Source organism: Phyllosticta citribraziliensis (genome assembly GCF_038025025.1).
Source record: "Phyllosticta citribraziliensis strain CPC 17464 chromosome Unknown J3D65scaffold_3, whole genome shotgun sequence".
Classification (NCBI taxonomy): Eukaryota; Fungi; Ascomycota; class Dothideomycetes; order Botryosphaeriales; family Phyllostictaceae; genus Phyllosticta; species Phyllosticta citribraziliensis.
This window is the reverse complement of record NW_027117340.1, coordinates 1,270,244-1,293,842: the sequence shown is the minus strand read 5'-3', so window position 1 is coordinate 1,293,842 and position 23,599 is coordinate 1,270,244. Positions and strand designations below refer to the sequence as shown.

Sequence of the window (23,599 nt, the reverse complement as noted above, 5' to 3'; positions counted from 1 at the left end):
AGTAGAGTGGCGTGTTCGGGTGGTGGGCTCTGAGCGTATTCGTGTGTTGGAAGGAGAAGAAAAAGAGAAAACGCCTCCAGTCCCAACGAGGGAGCGGCTCGCGATGAAAAAGATTCGAAAGACTTAAGCAATGCATGCTCAACACGAAGAAAAATCAGGATACTCAGTGCGGCCGTCTCATCATCAAAACCCTTTCTTTCTGGTTCGACAGTGCGCTGGCAGCTAGCCGCCCGGCGCACCGTTGTGCAACTTGAGATCCATGACGTACTGCATGAGGCTGCAGTCTTCGCACTTGACCAGCGCCTGCAAGGCCTTGATGCGGCTGCGCAGCAGCTGGTTCTCGTCGGCCAGCTGCTTCTTGTCCTTTTCCATTTGCTTGATGTAAGCTGTCGCGCTGGCTAGGACCACGGCCTTGCTGGGCTTGCTGGGAGTCGGCAGGTCCTCAATGTCGCCACCGTCGCATCCGCGCGATGATTGCTGTAGTGCGGGCACAACTCGCCGCAGCGATTCCAGCTGCGTGTTGAGAGACTCACGGTACTTGCGTTCGACCTGGTTGTGAGGCAAACGGCGGCGGCCCTTGTTCTTGTTGTCCCCTTCGGTGGTGGGCTGGATGTTGGTCGTGTCCTCGGGCGAGTGCGAGTCTGGACTGCTCTCATTCTTCAGATGCGGCTGCTGTTGCGGCTCGGGATCGGTTGCAGCAGATCCGCTCTTGCTGAAGACGCGTCCTGAAGGAGCTTCACGGTTGGAGTCGCTCTCGCTACGCTTCAGCTTTGGTCTCGACTGGATCTCCACAACGCCCTCGGGCGATTCTTTCGATGGCAGCGGCTCGGCACCCAGCATATTGGCATTGTTCGGATCGAAGAGCGGCGCTTCGTCGGCGAACAGGAAAGGCGCGCAGCCACCGTTGCAAGTGGAGGGATTGGGTGGGGTGCCCTCCTTTTTGTGATTGGGGCAAAGCGGGGAGGTCCAGCAGGCGGAGATGGCGTCGGCATTGTTGTTGATGCCGCCGCGGTTGCGCTTGGTGGTGAGATCCGTCTCCTGAATCTCTTCGACCGTCTCCAAGGTGTTGACGACTTGGGTCGAAGACTGCCTCGACGGCTGCGAGTAGGTCAGATCCTCGACATAGGCCTGCGAGCGAGGGTCAGAGGGAAAGGCCTTGGCATAAGTTTGCTGAATGTCGACAAGGGAAGCCGTGGGTACGCCCGGTCTTTGCTGTCTCGCAGACAAGGCGGAAGGCGCCGTCGACGTCATGGGAGGGTTGGAGACGGTCGAGGAGCGGGCAGGCTCAAAGCGAGCCATGCGAGAGGGGTCGGTTAGGTCCACTTGGGTCACATCGTTGTAGTTTTCGGGCGAAGAGTCGGATGTGGAGCCGGCGAGGGTGACGTTGCCGAGCGGCTCGAGGACCTCGAGGTCGCTGAGGAAGTAGTTGTTAGGGTCGTTGTAGAAGGCGTCGGAAAAGTACGTCTCCTGGGCGGCATTGTCGAATTGGGAAAAGTCGGGGGCTTGAGCAGTAGCCGGGGCGGAGGCGTGAGAGTGAGAGTGAGAGGTGGCGGGGGCAGTCGAGGTGGCGGCAGGCTGGTTTGGTTGAGAGCTGGTCCTCGAGGGGAGGTCCCAGCGGTCGTTTTGTGAGCTGAGAGCGTCCTCGGGGAGGAACGAGTTCCAGTGGAGGGCCATGGCTGTGGTCGGGGTTTGGTGAAGTGTCGTCGAGTCGAGTCGAGCTCAGCGTGGAGGCAATGAATCAAAGGGCCCGGGCTGTGCGACGTGAGGGCTTAGGTAATCCGGACCAAAGTTGGCACAGTTGGAGGCAGGTGGTGAGAGCTGAGGTGACGGCAGACGGCGGGGACAGCTTTCAGTTGTAGAGGTGAGGAGGGATGGTATGGTTCCGGGGGTCAAAGGTGAAGTGCATTCGAGCGCGGATGGTGAAATTTTGGGACGGTGGTGCGCGTATGGGAGATGCGAGGTGGGATCCGTGGTTTTGGACTGGGACTGGGAGTGGAGTGGGTTGGAGTGGGTTGGGACTGGGTTGCCCCTCTCCCTTTTTGACCAGGAAGGACGGTGGTGGACTAGTGGGACTTGGAGCGTGGATGCAGATTATCACAGTCGTTGTATGTAGCGACTCGACTTGTTGTTCGAAGCTGAGCAGAGTGCCGTGGTGGAAGAGGCGCCCGGCCAAGGGAGGCCAACTCTCCGTCGCATGGATGGCGACGATGGGACATGGACTTGTCTCCCACATCAGGCCACTTTTCTCGCCTACACGACAGGCGCATGCTCGCTCGCTCGCTCGGTGGTTCGATCGCACACCAACACCTCTGCCACCCTCCACCACGCCCTCCATGGGCATGCTCCTTGCCGTGCAGAACTGCCCGTCTGATGCGCATCCCGTGCAACTTCAACTCCTACATGTACTGAGAGACAGACGAGCGTAGTAGGCAGTGTAGTGGCAACATGGCCCGAAGCCGCCCGCGGCCTCTCCCGCGCCGGGCCCGGCCCTAGGTACCGTAGCACTCCCTCCCTCACTCTCCCTGACTCCCTGACTAGCCGCTGCCTGTTTCACTCCCGTTGCCGTCTCCCGTCTCCCGTCTGCCTCGACCTTCGTCATCAGGCACACGTCTACATACAATATCAGCAGCTCCCTCTCCCCTCTGCTGCACCTGTCATGGTCCTTATCTCCGTCATCCACCACGCTCCCCACTCTGCGGGCGCCAGGGAAAAATTGCAACTGTCCCAAATCCAAGCTCGCGGGTCTCTACTTGTCTGCCTGTATGCCCCTGTGCAGCCATGGCCCAACCCGCCGCCGCCGCCGCCGCCGCTTTGCATGCAGCAACAGCCGCCTCGGGTCGCTCAAGGATTGTAATTGTGCGTGCATCTTTAGCCAAAGGAATGTGTCTGTTTTGTTCCCTGCCTGCCTGGTGGCGATTGAAAATGAGAAGAAAAATAACAATCGGTAATCCCATGGCTGTTGCTCGGGCATGCCGCCGCCCATACTTCCATGGTACAGGGGCACCAAATTATAGGACGAGTAGTGGCCGCCCGAGCAAAAGTAGCAACCGGACGTCGAAGGAAAAATGATTGATTGATTGGGTTGATCGCCCCGTGGTCCCTCTTTCGTGCGTAGATCTCCCTCTACGGAGGAGAAGAGGGGGGGTCGTTGGTTGATCAACGGCTCCTGCGTCGCCTCGCGTCGTCCGTCTGCCGCGCCCGCCGCCGCGCGCTGAGCTGGGCTCATGGCCGTCGGCCGTCTATCCACCCGGCCGACCCGCGCCATTCTGACGGCTGAACCTCGCCATTCCGTATTTTTCCTTGTGTAGACCCATCCAAAATCCGACACCAATAGTCTCGACCAAAATTTAAGGGAGCAAAAGAAACACCGAAACGATGACACTCAACGAATCGCATTCGACGTTCCATCCTTTTCTTGCTTGCTTGCTTGTCTGCTCAGCAGCAGCAGCAGCAGCCTCTCCGCCCGCCCGCCCGCCCTCGATCCTTTGTGTGTCTCCAGCCTTCCTCATCCTCGAGCTCACTCCCCTCAGTCAAAACCGAGACATACATGCATGTACAACGACGTAGGTCTCAGCCTTGCAGCGCCCAACCTGAACCAACCAGCCAGCGCACCACCGCCCGCCTTTGCCTTACTAAGTCAGGTAACCCACAAAGAGGGAAGGGCTTCCGTCCGTCCGAGCCACTCCAATCCAGCCAGCACCAGCCGCTCGTCATCCAGCCATTAACCGCCACACATTCCTCCTCGTACCTCTTCTAGGAGTAGCTTGATGCTTGCACGTCGGCAGTGTAGAGAACATGTACCTACGTAGGTACCCGTCACTTTGCTGCCCCTGCCTTGCTGAACCGAGTCGTGATCCTGATGCTGCTCATCCATGCCAACAACGTACTCGAGTGGCGACGCGATTACCAATGTCCATCATCTGGCGATGAGCGTGCCGTGCGCTGTAAGCTGAGCCAAGACGAGTCCCGTATAGAATCCAGGTTCAATCATCGATGATTTAACAGAAGCAGCATCAGAAAGGAACAACATCAGTCAGCCAGGTAGATCAGTCGGTCAGTCGGTCAGTCGGTCAGTCAGTCGGCGTATTCCACACGAAAAAAAAACCCCCAAAGCAGAAAGCGAAAACGAAAACTAAAATAGAAATGGGAAAAAGAAGAAGAAGAAAAAAAAAAGGATCCCACCATGGAAGTTCCATGATCCAGGCACGCGACGGCGGCATTGGCAGCAGTCCAGGCAGTGGCGTCGCGGCCGCGGCGGCGGCCCATCCCGCCCGCCTTCCCGTTCCGTCGAGGGGGGGCTCCGTCCGCCGTCCCGCCGCCCGCCACCACCACGCCTGCGATGGATGGTTGATGCCAGCATTCAGCAAAAAAACAACCTAAAGTCGCTCGCTGCACGTGGTTTTTTTTTATGCCTAGACAGCCGCTTGCGAGCAACACTTTTCTTCATGTTTAAAACAGCCATTCAACTATTTCGGCAGACTGTCTCAATTCATCGCCGCCGCCAGACACGGGTGAGTGCGTGCATGCGTGCAGCGACCAGTCCCTCTCTCCTTCGGCCCCTCCAGAGAGAAAGAGCACCGGAGCACCGAGTCCCGAGTCCCAAAAGTCGACCAGAAATCCAGAGCCCGCCCGGGTTGAAAGTCTAGAACGAGCAAGACCCACCCTTTCGGCTCGCAATTAACGCGTGGCTTGCTGTCCGCCGGGCAAATCCACACGTGCATACACACCACGCCCGCCGTACACACCTTGAAGCTGTTGGCACGCATTTGACAGGCGTTGACGCGACCACCACGTCGGTAGCCATGGGAAGAAGTAGTCGTGGTATCATGGTATCACTGATTAATGAGGTGTATGTTTTGCGACTAACGCCGCTGTGGGGTCTTTTATCCCTGCCTGGCCTCTTCCTTCCACAACCAGCCGGCCGGCTCTCCCTGTTTCCGCGAGTGCTAATAGGGTGGTGTCATACACTAGAGTCTTTAGAGCCCGTGTTGGAGGAATGGAAATTGGATGGATGAGTGGACGAAAAAGCGGAGCAGGAAAATGGCGAACAAACGCCATCGCCGCGGTTGCAGCTGCCAATGCCAATGCTGACAGGCAGGCAGGTAGATGGAAAGATAGGCGGGCTCATGAGGATGGGTGCTCGCTTTGCAGCGGCCTTTCCACCCTGCTGGGTCGGGATGTCATGGCACGGCTGCACCATGTGAAGCGTGGGTGCTCTAGGGTAGGTGTGGATGGTGGCGCCGCCGCTGCCCACGAGCATGATCGAAGGTCTGTGATAGTCCTGGGGACGATTGTTGGGCGACCACTCCCACAAACGCGCTCTCGAAGTTCGTGATTGGCCAAGAACGTGGCGGCACTGCTTGCCCTCTCTCGCAAGCGAAGGTCCCAGATGCTCTCTGTATTTTCTTTTTCTTCCAGGTGCAACCATGTCGTTCGTCCAGTGGCTGCAGGGAGCCCTTTCACCGGAGCTAAGGCGCTGTCTTTGCCCCAGCAGCTACTGCAGCAGCAGCAGTGGTGGGTGTAGGTGTGCGGCGTTCATGCCCAAAAGGCGCAATTCCAGGGATTGAATCCACAGCGCAACTATTATATCCTGGTAGATTCGAAGAGTCGAGAGTCGTGCGCGCAGAAAATAGGTGCAGAACTAAGGCTGGCTTGACGCCCCTTCACACCATGACTGCGAGGCCATCATGCTCTGCGTCGACGGAGCTCCTGCTGATGAAGGACTTTGGGGTCTTCTTGGTTGACACGTAGTGGGGCAGAATGGGCCGGTGGCAGAGAGGGCAAAACTCGTTCCAGCGACAGTACCAGTCGTCGAGACAGTGCTGGTGGAAGACGTGGTTGCAGTCGAGGGCGCGCACCTTCTCCTTGTCCTCAATCTGCTCGAGACAAATTACACTGCAGGAACGCGTGTCAGTTTGGTAGTCTCTCGACCAAGCCAGCGCCGGCACAATGACGCAAAGACGAACCAAGTCATAATTTCTGATTTGTACTCCGGGTGCGCCTCCTCGTGCTTGGCGCACCACGCCTTGAAGGCTTGCGTCTTGCATGCGCGCTCGAGATTCAGCATGCGCCTTTTTTGCCCGTCGCTCCTTTGATACGCGTTGTTTTTCTTAATCAGACGTGGAAGAAAGAAGGCGGTTCTGCGCGACGGTCAGCACGGTGAGGGCGACAGACAGGTCAAATCGGCACGCACGTGATGACCAATACCAACAGGATGACGGCGAAGAGGGCGGGCAGGAGGATGGTGACAACGGACGACGCATCTTTGCCCTTCTGGGATGTGTTGTCCGCCATGGTGTGGCAATATGGGGGCTGGAAAAATGGGGATTGGTGGGCGGAAAAGAGGGGGCTCTGGGGATGGGTGGTTCCTGGGTCAAGGGTCTAGCTTGGGACTCTGGCACCAAAAAAACTGAAGTCGCGACTCGATGGATGTGAGAATGGCAAGAACGACTGATTGAATTTGTACACGCGGTACGTCGTCGAAGTTGTCTGGCTTTGGTCGTCAAGGGAGCACAAGCCGAGTCTCACCTGAGCGTCTCCCGAGGGATGGCAGCGGCCAGAAGAGCCTCGACTATTCAGACCTGGTTCTCGACGGGAGATCCGGCTGCACGGCAAGCTGCGCGCTCTTTGTTGCCGCGCCGTTGAAGCGAAGCGCTGAACGGCATTGGGCAAAGCTCGATAAAGATTTTGCGATCCTGCCGCTGATTGAGCTGTTCAAAGTGGATGCGGCGCCGGTACGGCCCCTTTGGATGGCATGGCGGTGGTGAAAAGTAGGTGCGAACTCGGTCCAACAGTTGTTGACGGTCGATCGAGCCAGGGTCCTCGAAAAGCATGGCGAGAATTCTCTGGTCAGTTGATGTTGGTTATCTCCTGACGGCCCAGGGTTTGGCACGTGTTTGACATGGCAGAGACACAGCACAGCGTCTTTGGTCGACGCGATCGGCTAGCAGTCCCCGTTCGGGAAGCCGAGGGGTGTGCGTCTGGCCGCTGATCTGAGACGTGTATCATCGTGTCAAAGTGCCAGAGCTGGTGGTTGATGGATTCACATCACAGCCCTGTCAATGAATGGTCCGAGTCGTCTCAACCAAGCAAATGGTTGAAGTTTTTGAGAGGTTGAAAGCGGGAGAGCGCACCACCAGCAACTGAGCCCACCTCAGCAAGCGGTCCAACGGCCGCTAAGCCGCACTCGGCTGGTGCCAAATTTAGCGTCGGCTGCCATCACAGGCCAACTACCGCCCACGTCCTTCACCTCTCTTCCAACCACACCCATCGACAACCCCCACTGGACCTCTGCAGTATTCCTGACAACAGACTCTTCTTCCTGGCTGACCATCAGTCGCACAGGCTGGAATTCAGCATCCCGAAGGCCCGTTCCGCTGTGCCACGAAATTGTGTCTCCCGTCTCGCATTGCCGTCCCCGTCTCGAACTTCTGTCCCACCCATGGCAACGTTTCACGACTCGTCCCATCCAACCGGGCCACACCTCTTTCTGACCGGCATTTTCCAGAGTGATGAAGCCCACAAAAATGCCGAGCAAACCGCGAACTGTTGCGAGATTCGCCCCGTGGGCACTCCAGCTTTCATGTCAAGCCACGTGGAGAAGTGGCGCAAGCCTCTATCATACGCACCCAGGATTACTCCAAACTTCAAGAATCATCAAATTTTGGCTGCTATCTGCTCCAGGAGACAAAGCCTGTCCGGCGATTTTCTTTCTCCGTGCTAGTGATCTGCGTCACTCGACCTCCCGCTGGTCTGGGAAAAGCGTACGATACAATGCAGTGCCAGCGGTGTCCGTCATACCTACGAGTCTGTCGCGCTCCACGAGCCCAGCAAGAGGCTAGCCCTCCCCTCGCGTACCTTTCAGCCCCGTCGACTATTCCAAAAACGCCACGATCCTGCGTCGGCGGCGACCTCCGCGTCCCAAGTGCCAAGTGGAAATCAAGACTTCTGCAAGTCAACGGCCTCTGCAGCAACACTGCATGCATACAGCCTAGTCGCTCGGCCGACGGAGATGCGGTTGTTGGCATATCCAGTCTCGGAGTAGTCGCACCGCCATCATCACGATCATTCTGATGGCGTTATCATCAGCAAAAGGCCAAGGGACGCTCGAGTTGGAGGAAACCAAGTCCCGGCTTATCCATCCGTCAGAGCTTGCCTTACGTGACATGTTCACACGCGTCGATTCGAGGGTTGACAGCTCGCCCAGCCTTGTGGAAAAGGTCCATCCCGTCTCGAACCCGCGCAACGTGTTCCGCGCTGCGCGGTATTTGCACCGCTCCATCAAGGCTGCCTGCGCGCTTACTCACAACAGCTTCCGCATTCCTCCAGCACCAGTTCCACTACGATTAGTATACGAGCCCTCCTCCTTGGTGGACCCCTCGTGCTAAGCGTCTGTTGCTACTTGCCCGTTCTTTGCGCTCAATCATCCAGTCGCGAACTGTATTCTCTTTCTTCGCGATCCTCTCCCCTCCCGATACCATGCCTAGCCCTGTCGTGTCTCCCGACAGAACAGGACAGCGTGAACCCGCGAATCAGGACATGCTGTTTGCTCCCTGCGCATGGGGCTCGGCCGAAATCACGAACGGAGCAGACAACTGCTAAATTGTCTGAATGCTGTATGCTCGCGCCAAACCTCGCCATCAAACGTATCGCCCTCCAGTGTCACAGGTCATGATTTGCAGATTTCAAGGAAACTGTAAATGGCATGACCCCTGGTCTTCATGCCACTGGCGCCCCAACAGCTGGTTCTCATTGCGAGACAAAGCGATAAATTAGCCATTGACTTTCAACGTCTTCGAGCTATCCGCGTCTTATGGTGATGCCAGGAGTACAAAGACAGTGCTTTGTCGATGGGAACAATGCTGTGACAAGCTTGCAACTAAGCTGGCTTCTTGTTATGAGCAAACAATTCGCATCGTCCAAACACTTACCTGCTCCAGTCGCATTGTAACGCGCAGCTCGCAAGCTGCTACCCCACCATGGTCCAATTTCTCAGTGTCACTCTCTTCCTTCTCCGTCCCCCTTTCCTTCCAGAGTGCAAGGTCTTTATCTCCAACTCCCCAACGATGAACGACCACAGAATTGCAGAAATCAAAAAGAGCATGGCCAGGAACAAGGCAGCTCGTAAAGTGCCTCCCAGCAAAACTGCCGTTGAATTATCGGCTGGGCAAGACCTCACAGTGTCTCTTGCCGGGAGTGATTTAAAGCTCACGATTAAAAATGATGGACTGAGTCAGCCGAGGATTTCCAGTGTTGGCACTGGCGAGATGAGGCCTATGACTGTAAGTCAAGACATGGCTCCATGAGAGATCACATAATGGCGCATATGCTGAGCTTTTCTTCCTCGATCTAGTTCAAACGCTCCGGAGGCTTCGATGTGCTGCTTTCGACGCATTGCTTTGGCGACAAATTCGACTTCCTTAGGCTGCCCGGTCACCTTCGTGACGAGATCTACGGCATGGTCTTCCAGGCATCACTGGTTCTCCCATTCTCCACCACTATCAATAATGACCCAAGCATTCGAACTGAGAACTTTCCCTTGAAGCGGCCCATCGAGCCACTCCGCTTCCTAGCACGCTTGAGCAAGTCGGCTCCTGGTGGTGGTGGTATCTCCTTCGCAAACCATCAAACTCTCCAAGAAACAACCGGCTTGCTCATTAGAAGCAAGAGATTCCATGTCTGTGGCGACAAGCAGGCCTACGCGCTCCTCAAATCCATGGGTGAGGATGGCTTTCGCGAGTGGCCAGGTCCGCTCGCACTGCACTTGAACAATTGGGAAATGGCCGATCTCGCAGACCACTGGATCCCATTTTTTTACTCTCCTCCTCGGAATTATAGCCGTAGAACCATCAACATCGTGATTGGTTCTAAAGGTTGGAAGCTCGGCCAGTCTTCCAACGTTGAGAAGACGCCGATCGGCCAGCTCATCTCGCTGAAATCGCGGGAACTAAAGTACTGTAAAGTCAACTTCGATCCGCCCTTGTTCAGTGATGAAGGAGACAGACAGGTTTTGCGGCAGTTCCATAGCGCGATCGACGGCAGAACAATTTTCGAGGATCGAAACTATCTTGACATGGGTGGGCCAGCCCTTCTTGCCAAGAAGCTGTACGAGAGGATGGAATTCGCAGCCAAGAGTAGACAAATCAAAGATGCCTTACGTGCGTTTTTCGCAAAAGGAGGCATCGCGCTCCTGCGCACTCCCCCTGGACGCTAGACAGTCCGGCCAAGTCCACGGGCGCGGAAAGGCAAATCGACGGGATGGCAAAGAAATTGAGCAGATGGCTCAGGGACAGGGATTCGGGGCGGCATACTGATGAGGGGTGAGCGGAGAAAAGCTGGCTGGCTGTACGCAGTTGTCAATACTCCGTGTGCGCAAATGATATGGTTGAGCCCAAGTTGGCCGCGTCGGGAGGCGACTCCAAGGTGCTAGAGTTGGTATTGTTGATGCGGTGGTATTGTTGATGCGGTGTTTGGAATGGAAGGATGGACGATAACAGGAGCAGCTGCTGGCCTGGCGCCTTCCATGACACGACGGGCACCTCGTGGACTCTGAGCAATCACCTGTGCTGTGGCCTCTCCAGTCTCCAGTCTCCAGTGCGAAACAGGTGAGTCTTGAACAGGTGAAGCTTGCCTCATAAATCCTCCACGCCTGTTCCTCTCTCGCATTATCCCTTCTCTCCTGATAGCAGGACACCGACATCGCCTTGTTTGGGATCATGGCTTCTCCAGACGACCGAGGCCCAAAGCCCCCCGACGAAAAGACTGCTACATCGAACACAGAGGGTGTCACCACTGACAATACTGTCCCCGAACCATCCCCAATCAAGTCCATAGGTCCAACGTGGAATCTTCGCTTCGAAAAAACTACCTTGCAAGTGTCTCATGGACAAGACCTTACCGTCATACTTGTCGGCAGCAACTTCCAGTTCACAATTCGACATGACAACCTGGGGAAGCCTCTCATCTTTGGCACTGGCAGTAGCCAGCTCAAGCCTACGACGGTGAGACAGCCGACAGCTGATTTGCGCATTTGCTGAGTTTGTTTCCCGGAACAGTTTGAGCGGGAGGGAGGCTTCGATTTGACGCTCTCGACGCGCCGTTTTCACACCAAGTTCGATTTCTTTGGACTCCCAATCGAAATCCGCGAAATGATCTACGGATTCGTCTACCACGCGTCACCTGGCCCGCCATACTGGCCTTTGGACGCGTTGCAAAATCCAAATCTCCACGAAAAAGAATTCCATTACAAGCGTCCATTCACGCCACTGCGCTTCTTGCGCTTCCTGGCGGAATTGAACAAGAGCGCCGCGCCTCGCTATGGCATTGCCTTTGTCAACAAGCGTGTCCTGTCTGAGACAACACCTTTCATTCTTGGCAGCAGAAATTTCCACCTCAACAACAGCGGCGCGGCAAGTTCTTTGCTCGAAAGCATAGGTTACGAGCGCCGTAAAAAATGGTATGGGCGACTCACGCTCAAGGTGGACACCCGTTGGACGTCATCTTGGAGTGATAAGCTGTACAGCTCAGGCTTGACCAACGAAATCAGCATGATCAAGAGCATCACCATCGTCATCGGTAAAAACGGCTGGAACCTCGACGGGAAATACCTCTCCGTGAATGATGCGCCACTGGGTCATCTGGCGCACCGAATCGGAGGATGCTCTGGCAAGTGGCCACATCTCAAAATGTATTTCATTCCACCTTTGGAAAACAATACGAGGAGTGGGTTCATACACTCGCAGTTTGAGAGCGCATTCAGGGGCGAGGTCTGGAAAGGCGGTTTTCTTCAGCAGGGCGGTATTACACTGCTACTTCAGAAGGTGTACTTGGCGATGGAGAAGGCGGCAAAGGGGAGACGGTTCTAGTCGCCCTGTGCTTTCTCGACAATGGAACAGAGGCAGGCAAGCGGTGGAGATAAAGCACGACCCGCACATTCTCGACAAATACGATGCCCATACATGGAAGATCAAAGATGAGCGCACACAACCAGCTCAGTAGCCGGAATTCCAGACCTGGGTGGTCAGAACTTGAAAGTCAACGAGAGAAGCAGCTGGTCAGAATATCCAGTCAGTTAGCTAGGTACTTTTCAATCAATCAGAGATTTGCGTACAGCTCCACGGAAGAGCAGAGCATTTCTCGCATCTCTCGTCCTGCTCGACACGCATATCTCACCCTCTGTGATTGATACGGTGCTTAGAATGGAAGAATGGAAGAGAACAGGAGCGGCTCCTAGCCTGGCGCCTTCCATAGTGCGACCGGCATCTCCTGGAATTTGAGCAGTCACTCGTGGCTTCTCTAGTACGATATAATTATGTCCTCCCTTGTACTCCGTCTTTCTTTCCCTCCCTCTCCATTCCTCTCCCGTCAACATCGCCAAATTTCTGGCCATCAACGTGCCTTACGACGCGATCAACGAGGTCCTTGGATTTTGCCTCAAAACCGCCGCGAACAGTAAAGAGAAAAGCACCGTCAAGCTGTCTCGTGGCAAAGATCTCATTGTTGAATTCCCCGGCAGCAAATTCAAACTCAGAATCCAACATGACGAGCTGGGACGGCCTACAGTCTTTGGCACCGGCGAGCTAATACCTATGATGGTAAGAACGTATTTTCCTTCAGAAACTAGTTTATTGCGCGTTTCCTTACTCGTTGAATACACAGTTCCAACACTCTGGGAATTTCGTGTTGTCGCTCTCTACTCGCCGATTTGACCGAAAATTCGAATTCTTCGGGCTCCCTGCGAAAGTCCGCAACATGATATATGGCTCGATTTTCCAAATGTCTCCAAATCCACCATACACGCCCTGGAGTTCGCCAGAGAGCTCCGAAGTTCGCACCGAACATTTCAACTGCCGAGAGCCTCTTGAGCCAATCCGATTCTTGGCCAGAACAGCCGACATCGATTATGGCATTTCCTTTGTCAACAGACAGGCCCTGGCTGAGACTACTCCCTTTCTAATCAGAAGCAAGCAATACTACGTCAGCGGCTTTAATCAGGTACGAGCGTTATTCTCGTCCATGGGGCCTGAGATTCTAAGCACTTGGACCGGCCCATTGACGCTTCATCTGAAAGGCTGGTATGAGTTCTTGAGCACTCCTCGGTCCATTTTTGAGCACATCAAGGAAGGCGAGCGCAGCAAGATTAATATAATCAACATTGTCATAAAGCGCCGTCGCCATCTGGAATGCTGTTCATATCCTTTTGAGACGGCGCTTGGTCGGCTGCTGGAATGGGGCGGGGGGAAATTTGGCAGCGACCTCAAAGGCCCTTTTGATCCGCCGTTGCGCGACAAGAAGTTCAACGATGACATTCATTCGCAATTTGAACACGCGCTCAGAGGCGAGTCTTGGAAAGGAGGGTATGTCGACAGAGACAACGAGGGCGGCCTCATCCTCAAATTGTACGAAGAAATGAAGGAGGTGGACGAGAATAGGAGGTACTAGTGGCCACTTGTTTTCAGACGTGGACGACACGCTTGTTGCTGTACTGCTGGAGACAAATGAATATGCAAGCAGGTAGCAGATGCGCGGCATGATTCATGCACACCTTTGGTAGAGCATGTCAACTTCTAGGCAGGCAACTCATCTGAGCAACCAGATACAATCCGAAGCGTCACGCCTGAACATAGTGGACTTAGGAAAGGGGAGGCAACACAGTTCCGCAGTCAGACTTGAGCATTTGAACTCCAATGGTTACAAATCAATAATCAAAGATAGGAGTATCTTGTCAGACAATCCAGACGTAGCCAGTGCTTCATTCAGTGAACCAATCAGTGACTGCAATCGACCCCGCCGACGAGCCTTCCTCAAATTTTCATCTTACTGCCCCACCGACGCCTTTCTCTCTTCCTCTCCAAACAAACAAAATACGCACATTTGTTAAACACAATCATCCCTCAGACCCTCTCTATTCCTGCTACCTAGGCCCCAAGATCTCAAAGCCACGACACTCCCTGCCATCGCCACCACTATCACCATCTCTCCGCTTCTGCTTTCGCTCCCGATCATATATACCTGGTGTCTGCCTCTCAATTATCTAAATATATGTACCTGGTATTCCGCAATGCTAGTAGTCGACCTGTGGTCGTGGCGGGCGGCGGCGGCGGGGCCACCAGCCAAACATGCCGTGAAGTGGTGGGCCCGCAGCCGCAGCCGCAGCCCACCCAGACAAAAAAGGTTTGTATGTGCCGATAGGCGTGGATGGGAAGAGAAGAAGAAGAGAACACAAAGGAGAAAAGAAGAAGACGAGCGAACCCATGTGTTGCTGAGATGTGCCCCTGTTTCCTGCTTCTCTGTGCCCGTTGTGTGTGAGATGCTTCCAGAAACAAATCGAATCAGAGGGAACCGAATATGTTGCTTGGTGCGAAAGGGAAAAAGAGATAGGAGAAGATGAAGAAGACGTTTTCCAAAAGGCCGGCCGAGCGAGCGATGCGGCATTCGACCAAGCGTGCGCGCGAGCTATCCCGCTCTCTGCCCTCCCCGCCCCCGCTCATGCGCATGAGCAGGCCATGTACCTAGCAGCTTGCAGCGTAGCGGTGAGCGACAGGCGGTGGGGAAAAAGATCGATACTCCACTGCCTCCTCGCTCCAATCTCCAAGTCGGCTCGCTCCACACTGTCGCGAGATCCTCCACTTGAATCTGCAAGCTCGCACTTTCCACTACTCCACAGCCCCGCTCTTCTTTGAAGTCTACGTCGGGCTGTTGCTGTATGAAGAGGTGCGACTGCCCATGCTCTCTGCGCTGCTGCTGCGGCCCCCGGTGCTCGCCGCCCCGGGGCTCCTCGCGCTCGCGGCGGCACCCCCCGTTCCTGCCGCCGCCGACGCCGGAGGCTTGCTCATGGCAAAGTAGACCTCGGCGCACAGCGCCGGGCTGTTGATGATCATGTCCTGGGCCCACTTGAGGCGGCGCTCGCGCTCGACAGCCTGCGCAGCCAGAAAGTCGGGCGAGGCGCCAGGGGCGCAGCCGGGCGTGGGAGGCTGCGAGGCCGCGGCTTGCTGCTGGCGATTCAGCCGCTCATCTGAGAGCGCGCGCGTCTCGAGCTCGGCTGTGACTTGGTTGATGTAGGATGAATCGGCTACAACGGGTATGGGACCGTGTCAGCGAACTTTCCAAATACACAGTCAATCGATTTGGGACTTGTGAAGGAGGGGCGGGTGGTCGGGGCCCACCGCCGTCTCGCCGCGTTGCTTGCTTCTGGATTTTTCTCCAGGCTGGGGAGCCGAACAGACGTGCGTGGATGGGTGGTCAATAAGAACGGATCAGTTACCACCTTGCATTGCGTCTGTGCATGCTTCGCTGTTGATGTAGTCATCCCAGCGCTGTTGAACCGAGGTGCGTCGGGCGCTCCGACCGCTGCTGTACCAGCTCGGGTCTTGGTGGCTGTCGTGTCGTTGAAACGGTGGTGGAGCCGCTGCGTTTGGAGTGGGAGCATGATGGTGGTGGTGTTGCTGAGGAGGCGCGCTTTGCGGGTACGCATACTGCTGGTACGGTTGAAATTGAGGCCCGTACGATGCGCTACGTTGGAAACCCGAGGAGAAGGTGTCGGCATTCATCGACCCATTGGGCTGTAACTGTTCTGGCTGCCATGTGCCCCCATACTGAGAAGCATACTGGGGTGGGTCAGGAGCCGCATACGGGTTGTAAGAAGGTTGATGATGGTGGTGGTACATCGTGATGAAGTTTGTTATGAAACGAGAGAGAGGACTTGTGATGAACGCAACGCTCGTGGAGCTTGCGTCAGGGGCTTGCAATGGAGGGACACGCTTGAGAGATACTCAAGGACAGTTAGCATCGGAAGGGTGTCTTATATGCAAAAAATGGCGGCTGAGAGGCAGCGACCCTTTCAAGCCCTGATCGTCTGATCCAGAACTCGGATGGGATTCTCTGAGAATTGGACCGACACGACAATCGGCGATAGGATTTCTGATCTGACGCAACATGGGATTTTGCTCCAAAAGTCAGATCTGCAGTATCAACCTCCGATGCGTTTGGCTTTGAGATCTACCGGCTAAGCACGGGCCAAGCTAGCTGCAGAGTCCACAGGAACCCTGTAGCTCCATTTCTTTAACCACAAGAAACGAGGGCCGGATCCTTATTCGTAGCCTCCCGAAAATACCGATTGGCCAATTTTTCTTCGCTGTCCAGTTTGGGGACACCAACTCGTCTCGGCGCCGAATCGCTTCTCCAACTGGAGCACCTGGGATGCCCTCCGGATAGCCACGCGATGAGCTTGTAATGACACCCTTGGCATTCCCCAAGCACATGGCTAGACTGCTCGCAGTTGTCCATGGCTAGGCAAAACCCGTGGAATCCCAAGATGTCCGGATCAAGGCGCACCGTCGTGACGGATAAGCGCAGCCTTCACCTTCGCCGCCGCACGTATGCTGGGAGCTGCATCAGTGTTACGTTGAGCCATTTTGCTGATCGCATGTCCAGACGAAAACACTGGATGTGGACACGACAGCTTGATCTTCCAGGGCATTGTTCAACGGTCTGTAAGACGGCTACGATGACCTCTGCATAATGGCGTTGTCAAAGGTCGAAGGTTGCGTCAAAGCGCATGGGGAATTTGAAAGGCCCTTAGAGCTTGGGCTTCTGCGACACGTGCAGCCACATCCCAGGGTGGCGCAAACTCGTACCACTTTCTGGGCTGCATCGGTGATGGATTCCGCTCCAGTTTCTGAGGGCCGACTACCCGGACAGTGGCTTGGTCAAACAGCCAATTGATCGCCCCAAAAGAAGATGCTGTGCTGGCTAAAGCAGATTGAAGCGAAACCGCAAGAGGACCTGTCAATTCGACAAGGTACATGACAATCGACATCTCTGCGTGGTCTGATTCTCAAAGGATTGGTGGCTGCAGTCTCCGGTGTTTCGAGTGACCGTTTCATGCAGGTTCTTGGATGAGAAATGTTCCTGGAATGCGAACTCCACCTGGCTTGTCTACAAGTGAATTCTAACGATATAATTCGGATGTAGGCTTGTAAGACTCGTGCTGGCACAGGGTCGAAGCCCACATCAGACGGAGGACTCCGACAAGTACGAGGAGGATTTTCCTGCAGCGACCATCAATGAATCCTGCGGCATGGGGTTGCGCATGAATGGGTGTTTTGAGGTGAACGACAATTCTGAGACATCCCATGGTCTCACATACTGACAGAATACTGACGTATTGACGCTTTCGAGAGGCACAGCAACGACCCACAGAAGCCAATTTTCAATGCACTGAAAGAACCTGTGGGAGAATCAATGCATGTCAGCCTGCTATGAGCTGCAGCGCATGTGGGTTGCTCAAAATCGGGCTCGGCAGTCTCAAGTGGCTTCAGCAGCATGTCGTGACGCACTTCCCTCGTCGCGATGCTGTGCTTCAGGGCAAACATGTTCTGGTTGCATGAGATAAGCGCGTACGCTGCGTGCTGATACTGGCACGAAAATGGAAGTATGCCACACCGTTCAGGCTCAAGCCAATTCTGGGGTGCTCGACTCTCTTGAAATCCGGAATGCAGCACGACTCGTTGACAGGGACCGGCAAGTCTGAGTAGCAGACCACAAACCGAAGTGTGGTGACCCGCTGCATTGTTCCCAAGCTCTTGGTAAGGTCTCTCAATGATATCATGGGCTTCATCTAGTCATGGGCACGCTTGTGACAGCATGCCATCGGCGATCTGGCTAATGAGCTCGCTAGGCCTCGGATAACGCATGGAGAACAGTGGCCAGACTTTCGAGGAGCTTGAGGTTGTCGGCGGGGCCGGCGATGAGGGGCTGGATGATGGCGGGCCTGAAAGCCAACGTTGTCTGCACAGTTTCAATCTTTATCAGTCGAAGGATTTGGACTTGCGAAGGGAATTGGAGTTGACAAGTGAGTGAGGGATAGAGCGTGGATTGGCCGCGATCCAAAGTAATCGGCCCGCTGCCGAAACGCCCGGGAGTATCGGGCTCCGGACGGGACAGCCCTGGTTCGGCTTGCAGGAATGCATCCCGCACGTGAGAAGCTTGGCCGCATCGCCTCGAGGCATGAGACCGGGATTGGGAGATTGTAGACTGAAGGCTCTCGGCTATGGTCAAGATGAAGTTGAACCAAGCAACGAAAGGCAAAACTGGGGAGCAGCGGGGAGTTGTGCCTGGCGGAGGCGGTGGCAGAATTGCGGCAGCGATACCTAATTGGGCATGGCGGTGGCAGAAAGCTGCTGAGTCTCGGGTGCGCTGGTCTAAAAATCCCACCGCGCGTCCAACAACCAACTTTTCCCCTTCTCCAAGAGTCGCCCTCGCCAATGCTGCGTTTCTTTGCTCACACCAGACTCTGAGCCTCGCCTCAGCTGTCCCACCTTGCAAATGAGAAATTCGGAGTAATCTTCAACTGCACATCGTCACCGTCTGGATCTCGGTCCTGGGCGCTCTGGCTGCTGCCCGTGAGGGCCTGGCGTGAAACCACGCTTGCATTTGGCATCAGAAATTCAGGGACAGCCGGCTGTGGCGCCTTCGGGTGCTGCATGCTGTGTCTGCACCTCTATGGGAGTCAATGCGAAGATTGTGTGCGCGCTCAAGCGCGCGACACCTCAGTGCAATACGCAGCGTACCGTCTTGCGGTATCATTCGATTCCGATTACTCTGGCGAGGGCGACCCTTCAACTTTTTTTCCTTCGACGTAAGTGCAATCACCTCGACGGGCGCGACACGTTCAAAGGATACTACTAATAAAGGCCGAGTCCTAGGAAACATTTCGCCTCTCTCCCGGTCTTAACGCACGCTTACCTTTGCGCCCAAAATTCCTCCAAGGAAAGAATGCAAGCCTACCCTCGGAAGGCTCGCAAGATAATGTATCTGGCCTGCGTGACTGCTATGGTGATATAAATTCTCGACCTGCAAGTGCTGTGTTGTTTGATTGAGCCATTCGGGCTCCTTGTGTCCTTTTCGAGATGTGACGTCGAGTCAGCGGAGCCAGAGCATTTACGAATCTCTTGTGGCCTGCAGCTGACTCAAATATAATGCTCTGTGTCCTCGGTCAGCGCCGCGCAAACCTTCAACACTGGTCGCCACCGGTAGGGCTGCATAATGCCCGGCCCGAGCCGTTGCATTGTATTGAAGCCAAGGAGACCCTGAGCGGTGCAACTCCCCGGATTGTCGACCCTTTCCTTTCTTATGAAGGACTACCCTGGCCGGATCTACATCCCCGGCACAAACTCGCCGAAGATCGAGGTCTCAAGAGCAATCGGTCGATGAAGCAGATGCACGGTCAAAGGCAACACGACACAGAGACCACAAGGACAGTTAGTGAACCCAGTAAGCTCAAACGTGGGCTTTGTTTTCACTTTCACGCTGTCCTCACTGTGCCTGATCTTCAATCACGTAGTCTCCACGGGTGCTGAACTTGACAAAAGTGGCACAACCCACCAACCCCCATCATACACCAAGATCTGGATAATGTGAACCCGCCAAAGCAATATTGTGAATACCTCCAAAGGCTATGATTGTCAACGGTGGCCGCCTCAACTGCACTGCTCCACAGCTCGTACTTTTTGCATTCACCACCAAAGAGCTGTCATGTTTCATGATCTTGACTCAGAGCATTGTTTTGTTTCTGCGCATCCTTGAGGCTTCACTGACAAACACCAAAGCACACTCTCGAAGCTGCTGCTCAGCTCTCTTTTTGAGAGTTAAACTTTCCAACACTCGTTCAAACCCGAGTCCTGTTGGCGCGCCTCCTAACAAAGCCTCCCCCTACGCGTCTTTCAAGCCACAACAAACTTGACCCCGCCTTCACAAACACCAGACCGACACCATCATCGCCCACACCTCACCTCAAATGCCTTGCGACCTCGCAACTCTCCATCGCCACGCGGCGGATGCTCAACGCCTATGGACGCTGACAACGACTGCGTTTCGCCGCCTGCCACTATGGATGAAGCTCGTCCTCGCATTTCTTGCGTTCCAGCTCTTTGTCTTTGCTTTCGAGATGAAGGTGCAGGAGGAGCGGTGGGTAGAGGCGAACGATCTCTGGCATCGCCCCACGAAGCCGAGTTTGTGGACCAGATTGACGCTGGCTGCAGGTGCATGCATCGCGTCTTTACTCTGGCCGGAAAATCGGTAAAAGCATTTGGGGTTTCATTTCAAGAGCTTTCTACAGGCTGTGTGCGCACCAAAAGGAGAGACGCTGCCGGCAAGAAGGACACAAAGAAAGGGCTGGATTGTCTGCTGGGAAAAAGTGAGCGTTGCGAATACCACCGTGTCAACGGGCATCAATGCTGACTGTCGAAGGCCTCCAAACAACCGTCATTCTGCAGTAAAGCCTTCGAATACAGCGCAACATTCCATGGAATCGTCTAGCGAAGCACAAGAGGCCCAAAGAAGCTTGTCGATGGTTGGACGAGCGACGGAACTTGTGGCAAGTTTGCTATCCAAAACCGCACGGTCAAGCAACATGGATCAAGCACCCAGAAACGGCAGCACAAGTCTGTTTTGCGAGCGAACTACGGTCAAGCCAAGTCAATGGAGCACCCTGCCGACGACACGTCAAGTAACGAACCCCCTCACACATCCGGAAACAACATAGCAGCTAGCAGAATATAAATTTGGGCTGCATTCTGTTTCTCGAAAACCTTTGTTCACGTGGTGTCTCTCCTTACTGCCCCCAGAAATATGCCTCGAACCCCGTCTTCGTCTTGGTCTCATCTTCGAAGAGAGTAGTATTTCAAGCCACTTCTTCTTTTCCTGCGTGTGCAAGTAAAGATTGCCGTGATTTGGCAGGTTCATACCATTGGCGGCGAGCCGCTCTCCAGCGCGCGCTGCGTCGTTCTCACTTTCTCCTGCGCCTTGGCTGCTGTTATCAATCCCCATGTTCCCATACTCTCAGGCTCACGGGCTCACGGGCTTACGGGCTTGCAGACAGCGCCCATCGGAACGAGAAGGTGGATGACAGTGTGTTGTACGCGAACAACCACATGAATTTCGAGAAGGCAGGGGGAGTGGAGGATAATTGTGGGTTTAGCGAAGAAAAAGGGTAAAGGAGTGGAATGGTGGATATGAGCAACTCAATCTATGGTATAGTCTTCCTTCCGTGGAGCTGAGGGAGGGCGTCTGGTGTGGTGTAGTAGTTCCACGACTTCGAGACTTGGTCCCTGTGCTGCTAGTCCAACTCGAGACCTTGCAAAATGGCAGAACAAGCCGTCCTTTCGCGGTCTGCAACAGGGCCTGAAGGCTTATCCGGAAATGAGCCAAAAAGTTTGCGACGGGCAGGGCATCGGATAAGAGCTTGACACACTCATTACAGTGGCGTAAGGATAGAGAAGTCAGACAAAGCAAAGGGTAGACAGTTTCTGCTTTGAAATCCAACAAAGCAACGAAGAGTGTTTAGTGAAAAAAGACAAACACATGCCAAACTTTTAGTGCGTATTGTACAGAGACGAGAGATCTCAATGACCATGGCCACCCACGAAAGCTCCCTCGTTGAGTCCCTGTGGCCCCACGTATCCCCGTCCTCTTATCCATAGCCACCACGCGCCGACCAAGATGGTCAAGCCGCCAATGATCAAACTGGAGTAGTTCATGTTGCCAGCGGAAACGGGCATGGAGTACGGAAAGCAGTAAATGACGACAAAAGCGCAAATGTACGCGCTCGACACAGCTGGGATGGCGTATGCAGCCCAGCCTTTGAGCGCAAACGGACCCGGAGCGAGATACTTGCGGCGAGTCAGGATGTGCGGCAAGATTGCGGCGAGGTAGGACAGGGTGGCCAGAACGACGTAGGAGCCAACAAAGGCGTTGAAGGCTGTGGTGCTGCCAACGTAGATTGCGCCGAGAACGGTGCAGACGACTCCGCAGACGAGCGTCGCGGCGAAGGGGTTCTTGTGCCGCGCGCTGATGCTGCCCATGGTGGAGCTGAAGGGCGTGGCGCCGTCGCGCGCCAGCGTCCACAGCATGCGGCCTGCCGTGATGTATGTGCCGATGCAGGTACAGACGGTGGGCAGGAAAACGACGATAATAAGACCAAGGGCGCCGGCGCGAGACGAGGTCGCTTGATAGTACAGCTCGGCGAGGGGCGAGGTGTACGTGTTAGAGAGGAGGGCCTCAAAATCGGATATCGAGTAGAAGATGGCGACCAGGTAGATGACGGCGGTGGTGAGCCCGACAACCATCTGGGCGGCTATGGCCTTGGGGACGTTGGTCGACGGCTTGGGAATCTCTTCGGCAAGGTGAGCAATGCAGTCTGGTGTCCCGACTGCAAAGGAGGCGTTGAGCATGCCTGCAACAAAGACGAACCCGTCCGAAGTCCATCCCGTCTGATTCAGCCAGTCGCGCCAGACAAAATCGTTGCTGGCATGTCCGCTTCCAGTGGTCGATGGCATTATTGCGCAAACGAGTACTGTGACAAAGACGCCGGCGAGAATCAAAAACAGTCCGAGTTCGTTGACGGCTGGCAGCGCCCGGTTGGCGAAGAGCACAGTAAGACAGCAACACCAGGTCATGATGACATAGACGACGAAAGTATGCCAGGCTTGTGGAACGAATGAGGAGTGGAAAAGTCCGTACATGGCTAGCATTTCGTTTGCCAGGATGGAGCTCATGCTGGCGCTGCCAAATATCCAGGCAAAGAAGTTCCACCTTGAATTACTCAGTCGAGTCGTCTCCGGGGCTTGGGTTTACGTACCATCCAGCAAAGTATCCCACAGCCCGACCATACTTGGGACCGGCAGTGACTGACGCCCAATGATAGACTGGGTGGGATTTGAGCGAGTTTCTTACGACACAGTGATTGATGGAGTGAGAACTTACCCCCAGAACTCGAAGGGATAGCCGATGCCAATTCAGCAATGCAAGCTGCGATCAACCAGTAGAAAAACGAAGCAGCAAACTTGTCCCGTCAGTGGTCTGAGCAAATTCAGAACGTCTCTTGACCTCACCAACTCGTAAATGACTCCTGGTGGTCCCCCATTGAGCAAAGAGACAACCTTCCCGAATTGGTCAGTTCGTGATCGACGATGGGAGAGGAGAAACGAACAATGCTACCACCCAGAGCAGCCCACGTATTGCCTGTGCAAATGCCAACCGAGGCAGCGCTCCACACGCTAAAGTTGCGCTCCAACTCTTGTGTGTGACCAGATGCATTCAGGATGGTTCCACCATCTCCATTCTCAACCGCATAGTCGAGAGGCGTATCATTGGAAACGACATCGCTAGATTTGGTCTTCATAATGAGTCTCTACTCCACAAATGCAAGTCAGTCGCGGTCGTAGTTCACTTGACAAGCAGCAGAAGACGGATGAGGTAGAGCAAAAGGTTATATTGGCCACAAGGCACTGTCCAGATTGATTCCTGTAGAAAGCCTTTGTCAAAAAATTGCTAGAACGGAGGTCGTATCAAGACAATCTAGCTGCTGATAGCAAGGTGCCATGGGCTTGAGGGTAGCGTAACGCAGGTGACCCCGCAGCTCTTGTCTTGCATGGCGAGATGTGCGCTAGGAGACCGCAGGCTAAGCCTGCAAGGGATCGCACGGTGGCTCGTCGAGGGAATGATAAGACGGCTCCCACAATGGTATGCCGAAAGGATGTGACAAAGCGCAACGAGCGTATCAACGGGACGAGAGGCGAACGAGAGACGCAGGGCTTCAGCT

General features: G+C 54.9%; 8 protein-coding genes across 8 annotated transcripts; 3 read left to right on the top strand and 5 right to left on the bottom strand.

The window, feature by feature from the left end:
• Positions 1–222: 222 nt before the first annotated feature.
• Positions 223–1,674, bottom strand: J3D65DRAFT_549391 (uncharacterized protein; the record flags this gene model as incomplete). The annotated part of the gene is made up of 2 exons (XM_066796952.1): positions 223–1,170; positions 1,267–1,674. The coding sequence occupies 2 exons, from the start codon at positions 1,672–1,674 to the stop codon at positions 223–225; spliced, it is 1,356 nt and encodes a 451-aa protein (XP_066657790.1).
• A 99-nt stretch (positions 1,675–1,773) lies between these two features.
• On the top strand, positions 1,774–2,602 carry J3D65DRAFT_258852 (uncharacterized protein). The gene has a single exon (XM_066794852.1). It carries the CDS (start codon positions 1,872–1,874, stop codon positions 2,424–2,426), a length of 555 nt encoding a protein of 184 aa, XP_066657789.1. The 5' UTR covers positions 1,774–1,871; the 3' UTR covers positions 2,427–2,602.
• Positions 2,603–4,670: 2,068 nt separating this feature from the next.
• Positions 4,671–5,546, bottom strand: J3D65DRAFT_258758 (uncharacterized protein). The gene has a single exon (XM_066794850.1). The coding sequence runs from the start codon at positions 5,426–5,428 to the stop codon at positions 4,961–4,963; it is 468 nt and encodes a 155-aa protein (XP_066657788.1). The 5' UTR covers positions 5,429–5,546; the 3' UTR covers positions 4,671–4,960.
• A 117-nt stretch (positions 5,547–5,663) lies between these two features.
• Positions 5,664–6,294, bottom strand: J3D65DRAFT_665604 (uncharacterized protein; the record flags this gene model as incomplete). The annotated part of the gene is made up of 3 exons (XM_066802851.1): positions 5,664–5,895; positions 5,949–6,140; positions 6,194–6,294. The coding sequence occupies 3 exons, from the start codon at positions 6,292–6,294 to the stop codon at positions 5,664–5,666; spliced, it is 525 nt and encodes a 174-aa protein (XP_066657787.1).
• Positions 6,295–8,809: 2,515 nt separating this feature from the next.
• On the top strand, positions 8,810–10,248 carry J3D65DRAFT_258734 (uncharacterized protein). Its single transcript, XM_066794849.1, has 2 exons — positions 8,810–9,281; positions 9,353–10,248. The coding sequence occupies exons 1-2, from the start codon at positions 8,979–8,981 to the stop codon at positions 10,211–10,213; spliced, it is 1,164 nt and encodes a 387-aa protein (XP_066657786.1). The 5' UTR covers positions 8,810–8,978; the 3' UTR covers positions 10,214–10,248.
• Positions 10,249–12,750: 2,502 nt separating this feature from the next.
• On the top strand, positions 12,751–13,440 carry J3D65DRAFT_665601 (uncharacterized protein; the record flags this gene model as incomplete). The annotated part of the gene is made up of 1 exon (XM_066802850.1): positions 12,751–13,440. The coding sequence occupies one exon, from the start codon at positions 12,751–12,753 to the stop codon at positions 13,438–13,440; it is 690 nt and encodes a 229-aa protein (XP_066657785.1).
• A 1,118-nt stretch (positions 13,441–14,558) lies between these two features.
• On the bottom strand, positions 14,559–15,946 carry J3D65DRAFT_258682 (uncharacterized protein). Its single transcript, XM_066794847.1, has 2 exons — positions 15,263–15,946; positions 14,559–15,070 (listed from the first exon to the last, which is right to left on the bottom strand). Exons 1-2 carry the CDS (start codon positions 15,663–15,665, stop codon positions 14,685–14,687), a joined length of 789 nt encoding a protein of 262 aa, XP_066657784.1. The 5' UTR covers positions 15,666–15,946; the 3' UTR covers positions 14,559–14,684.
• A 5,049-nt stretch (positions 15,947–20,995) lies between these two features.
• J3D65DRAFT_257710 (amino acid/polyamine transporter I) lies at positions 20,996–23,476 on the bottom strand. The gene is made up of 5 exons (XM_066794845.1): positions 22,988–23,476; positions 22,890–22,937; positions 22,762–22,840; positions 22,637–22,703; positions 20,996–22,590 (listed from the first exon to the last, which is right to left on the bottom strand). The coding sequence occupies exons 1-5, from the start codon at positions 23,177–23,179 to the stop codon at positions 21,402–21,404; spliced, it is 1,575 nt and encodes a 524-aa protein (XP_066657783.1). The 5' UTR covers positions 23,180–23,476; the 3' UTR covers positions 20,996–21,401.
• Between the last annotated feature and the right edge of the window lie 123 nt (positions 23,477–23,599).

Excerpts from the sequence above, each read along its gene's own strand:
- J3D65DRAFT_258682 (XM_066794847.1), bottom strand. The coding sequence starts at position 15,665 with ATGTACCACCACCATCATCAACCTTCTTACAACCCGTATGCGGCTCCT. Across the intron at positions 15,071-15,262 it reads CACAGACGCAATGCAAGGTG|CCGATTCATCCTACATCAAC; the intron begins GTAACTGATCCG and ends TACCCGTTGTAG.
- J3D65DRAFT_257710 (XM_066794845.1), bottom strand. The coding sequence starts at position 23,179 with ATGAAGACCAAATCTAGCGATGTCGTTTCCAATGATACGCCTCTCGAC. Across the intron at positions 22,704-22,761 it reads TATCCCTTCGAGTTCTGGGG|TCTATCATTGGGCGTCAGTC; the intron begins GTAAGTTCTCAC and ends AATCCCACCCAG. Across the intron at positions 22,591-22,636 it reads GTGGGATACTTTGCTGGATG|GTGGAACTTCTTTGCCTGGA; the intron begins GTACGTAAACCC and ends GAGTAATTCAAG.
- J3D65DRAFT_258758 (XM_066794850.1), bottom strand. The coding sequence starts at position 5,428 with ATGGTTGCACCTGGAAGAAAAAGAAAATACAGAGAGCATCTGGGACCT.
- J3D65DRAFT_258852 (XM_066794852.1), top strand. The coding sequence starts at position 1,872 with ATGGTATGGTTCCGGGGGTCAAAGGTGAAGTGCATTCGAGCGCGGATG.
- J3D65DRAFT_258734 (XM_066794849.1), top strand. The coding sequence starts at position 8,979 with ATGGTCCAATTTCTCAGTGTCACTCTCTTCCTTCTCCGTCCCCCTTTC. Across the intron at positions 9,282-9,352 it reads GCGAGATGAGGCCTATGACT|TTCAAACGCTCCGGAGGCTT; the intron begins GTAAGTCAAGAC and ends TCCTCGATCTAG.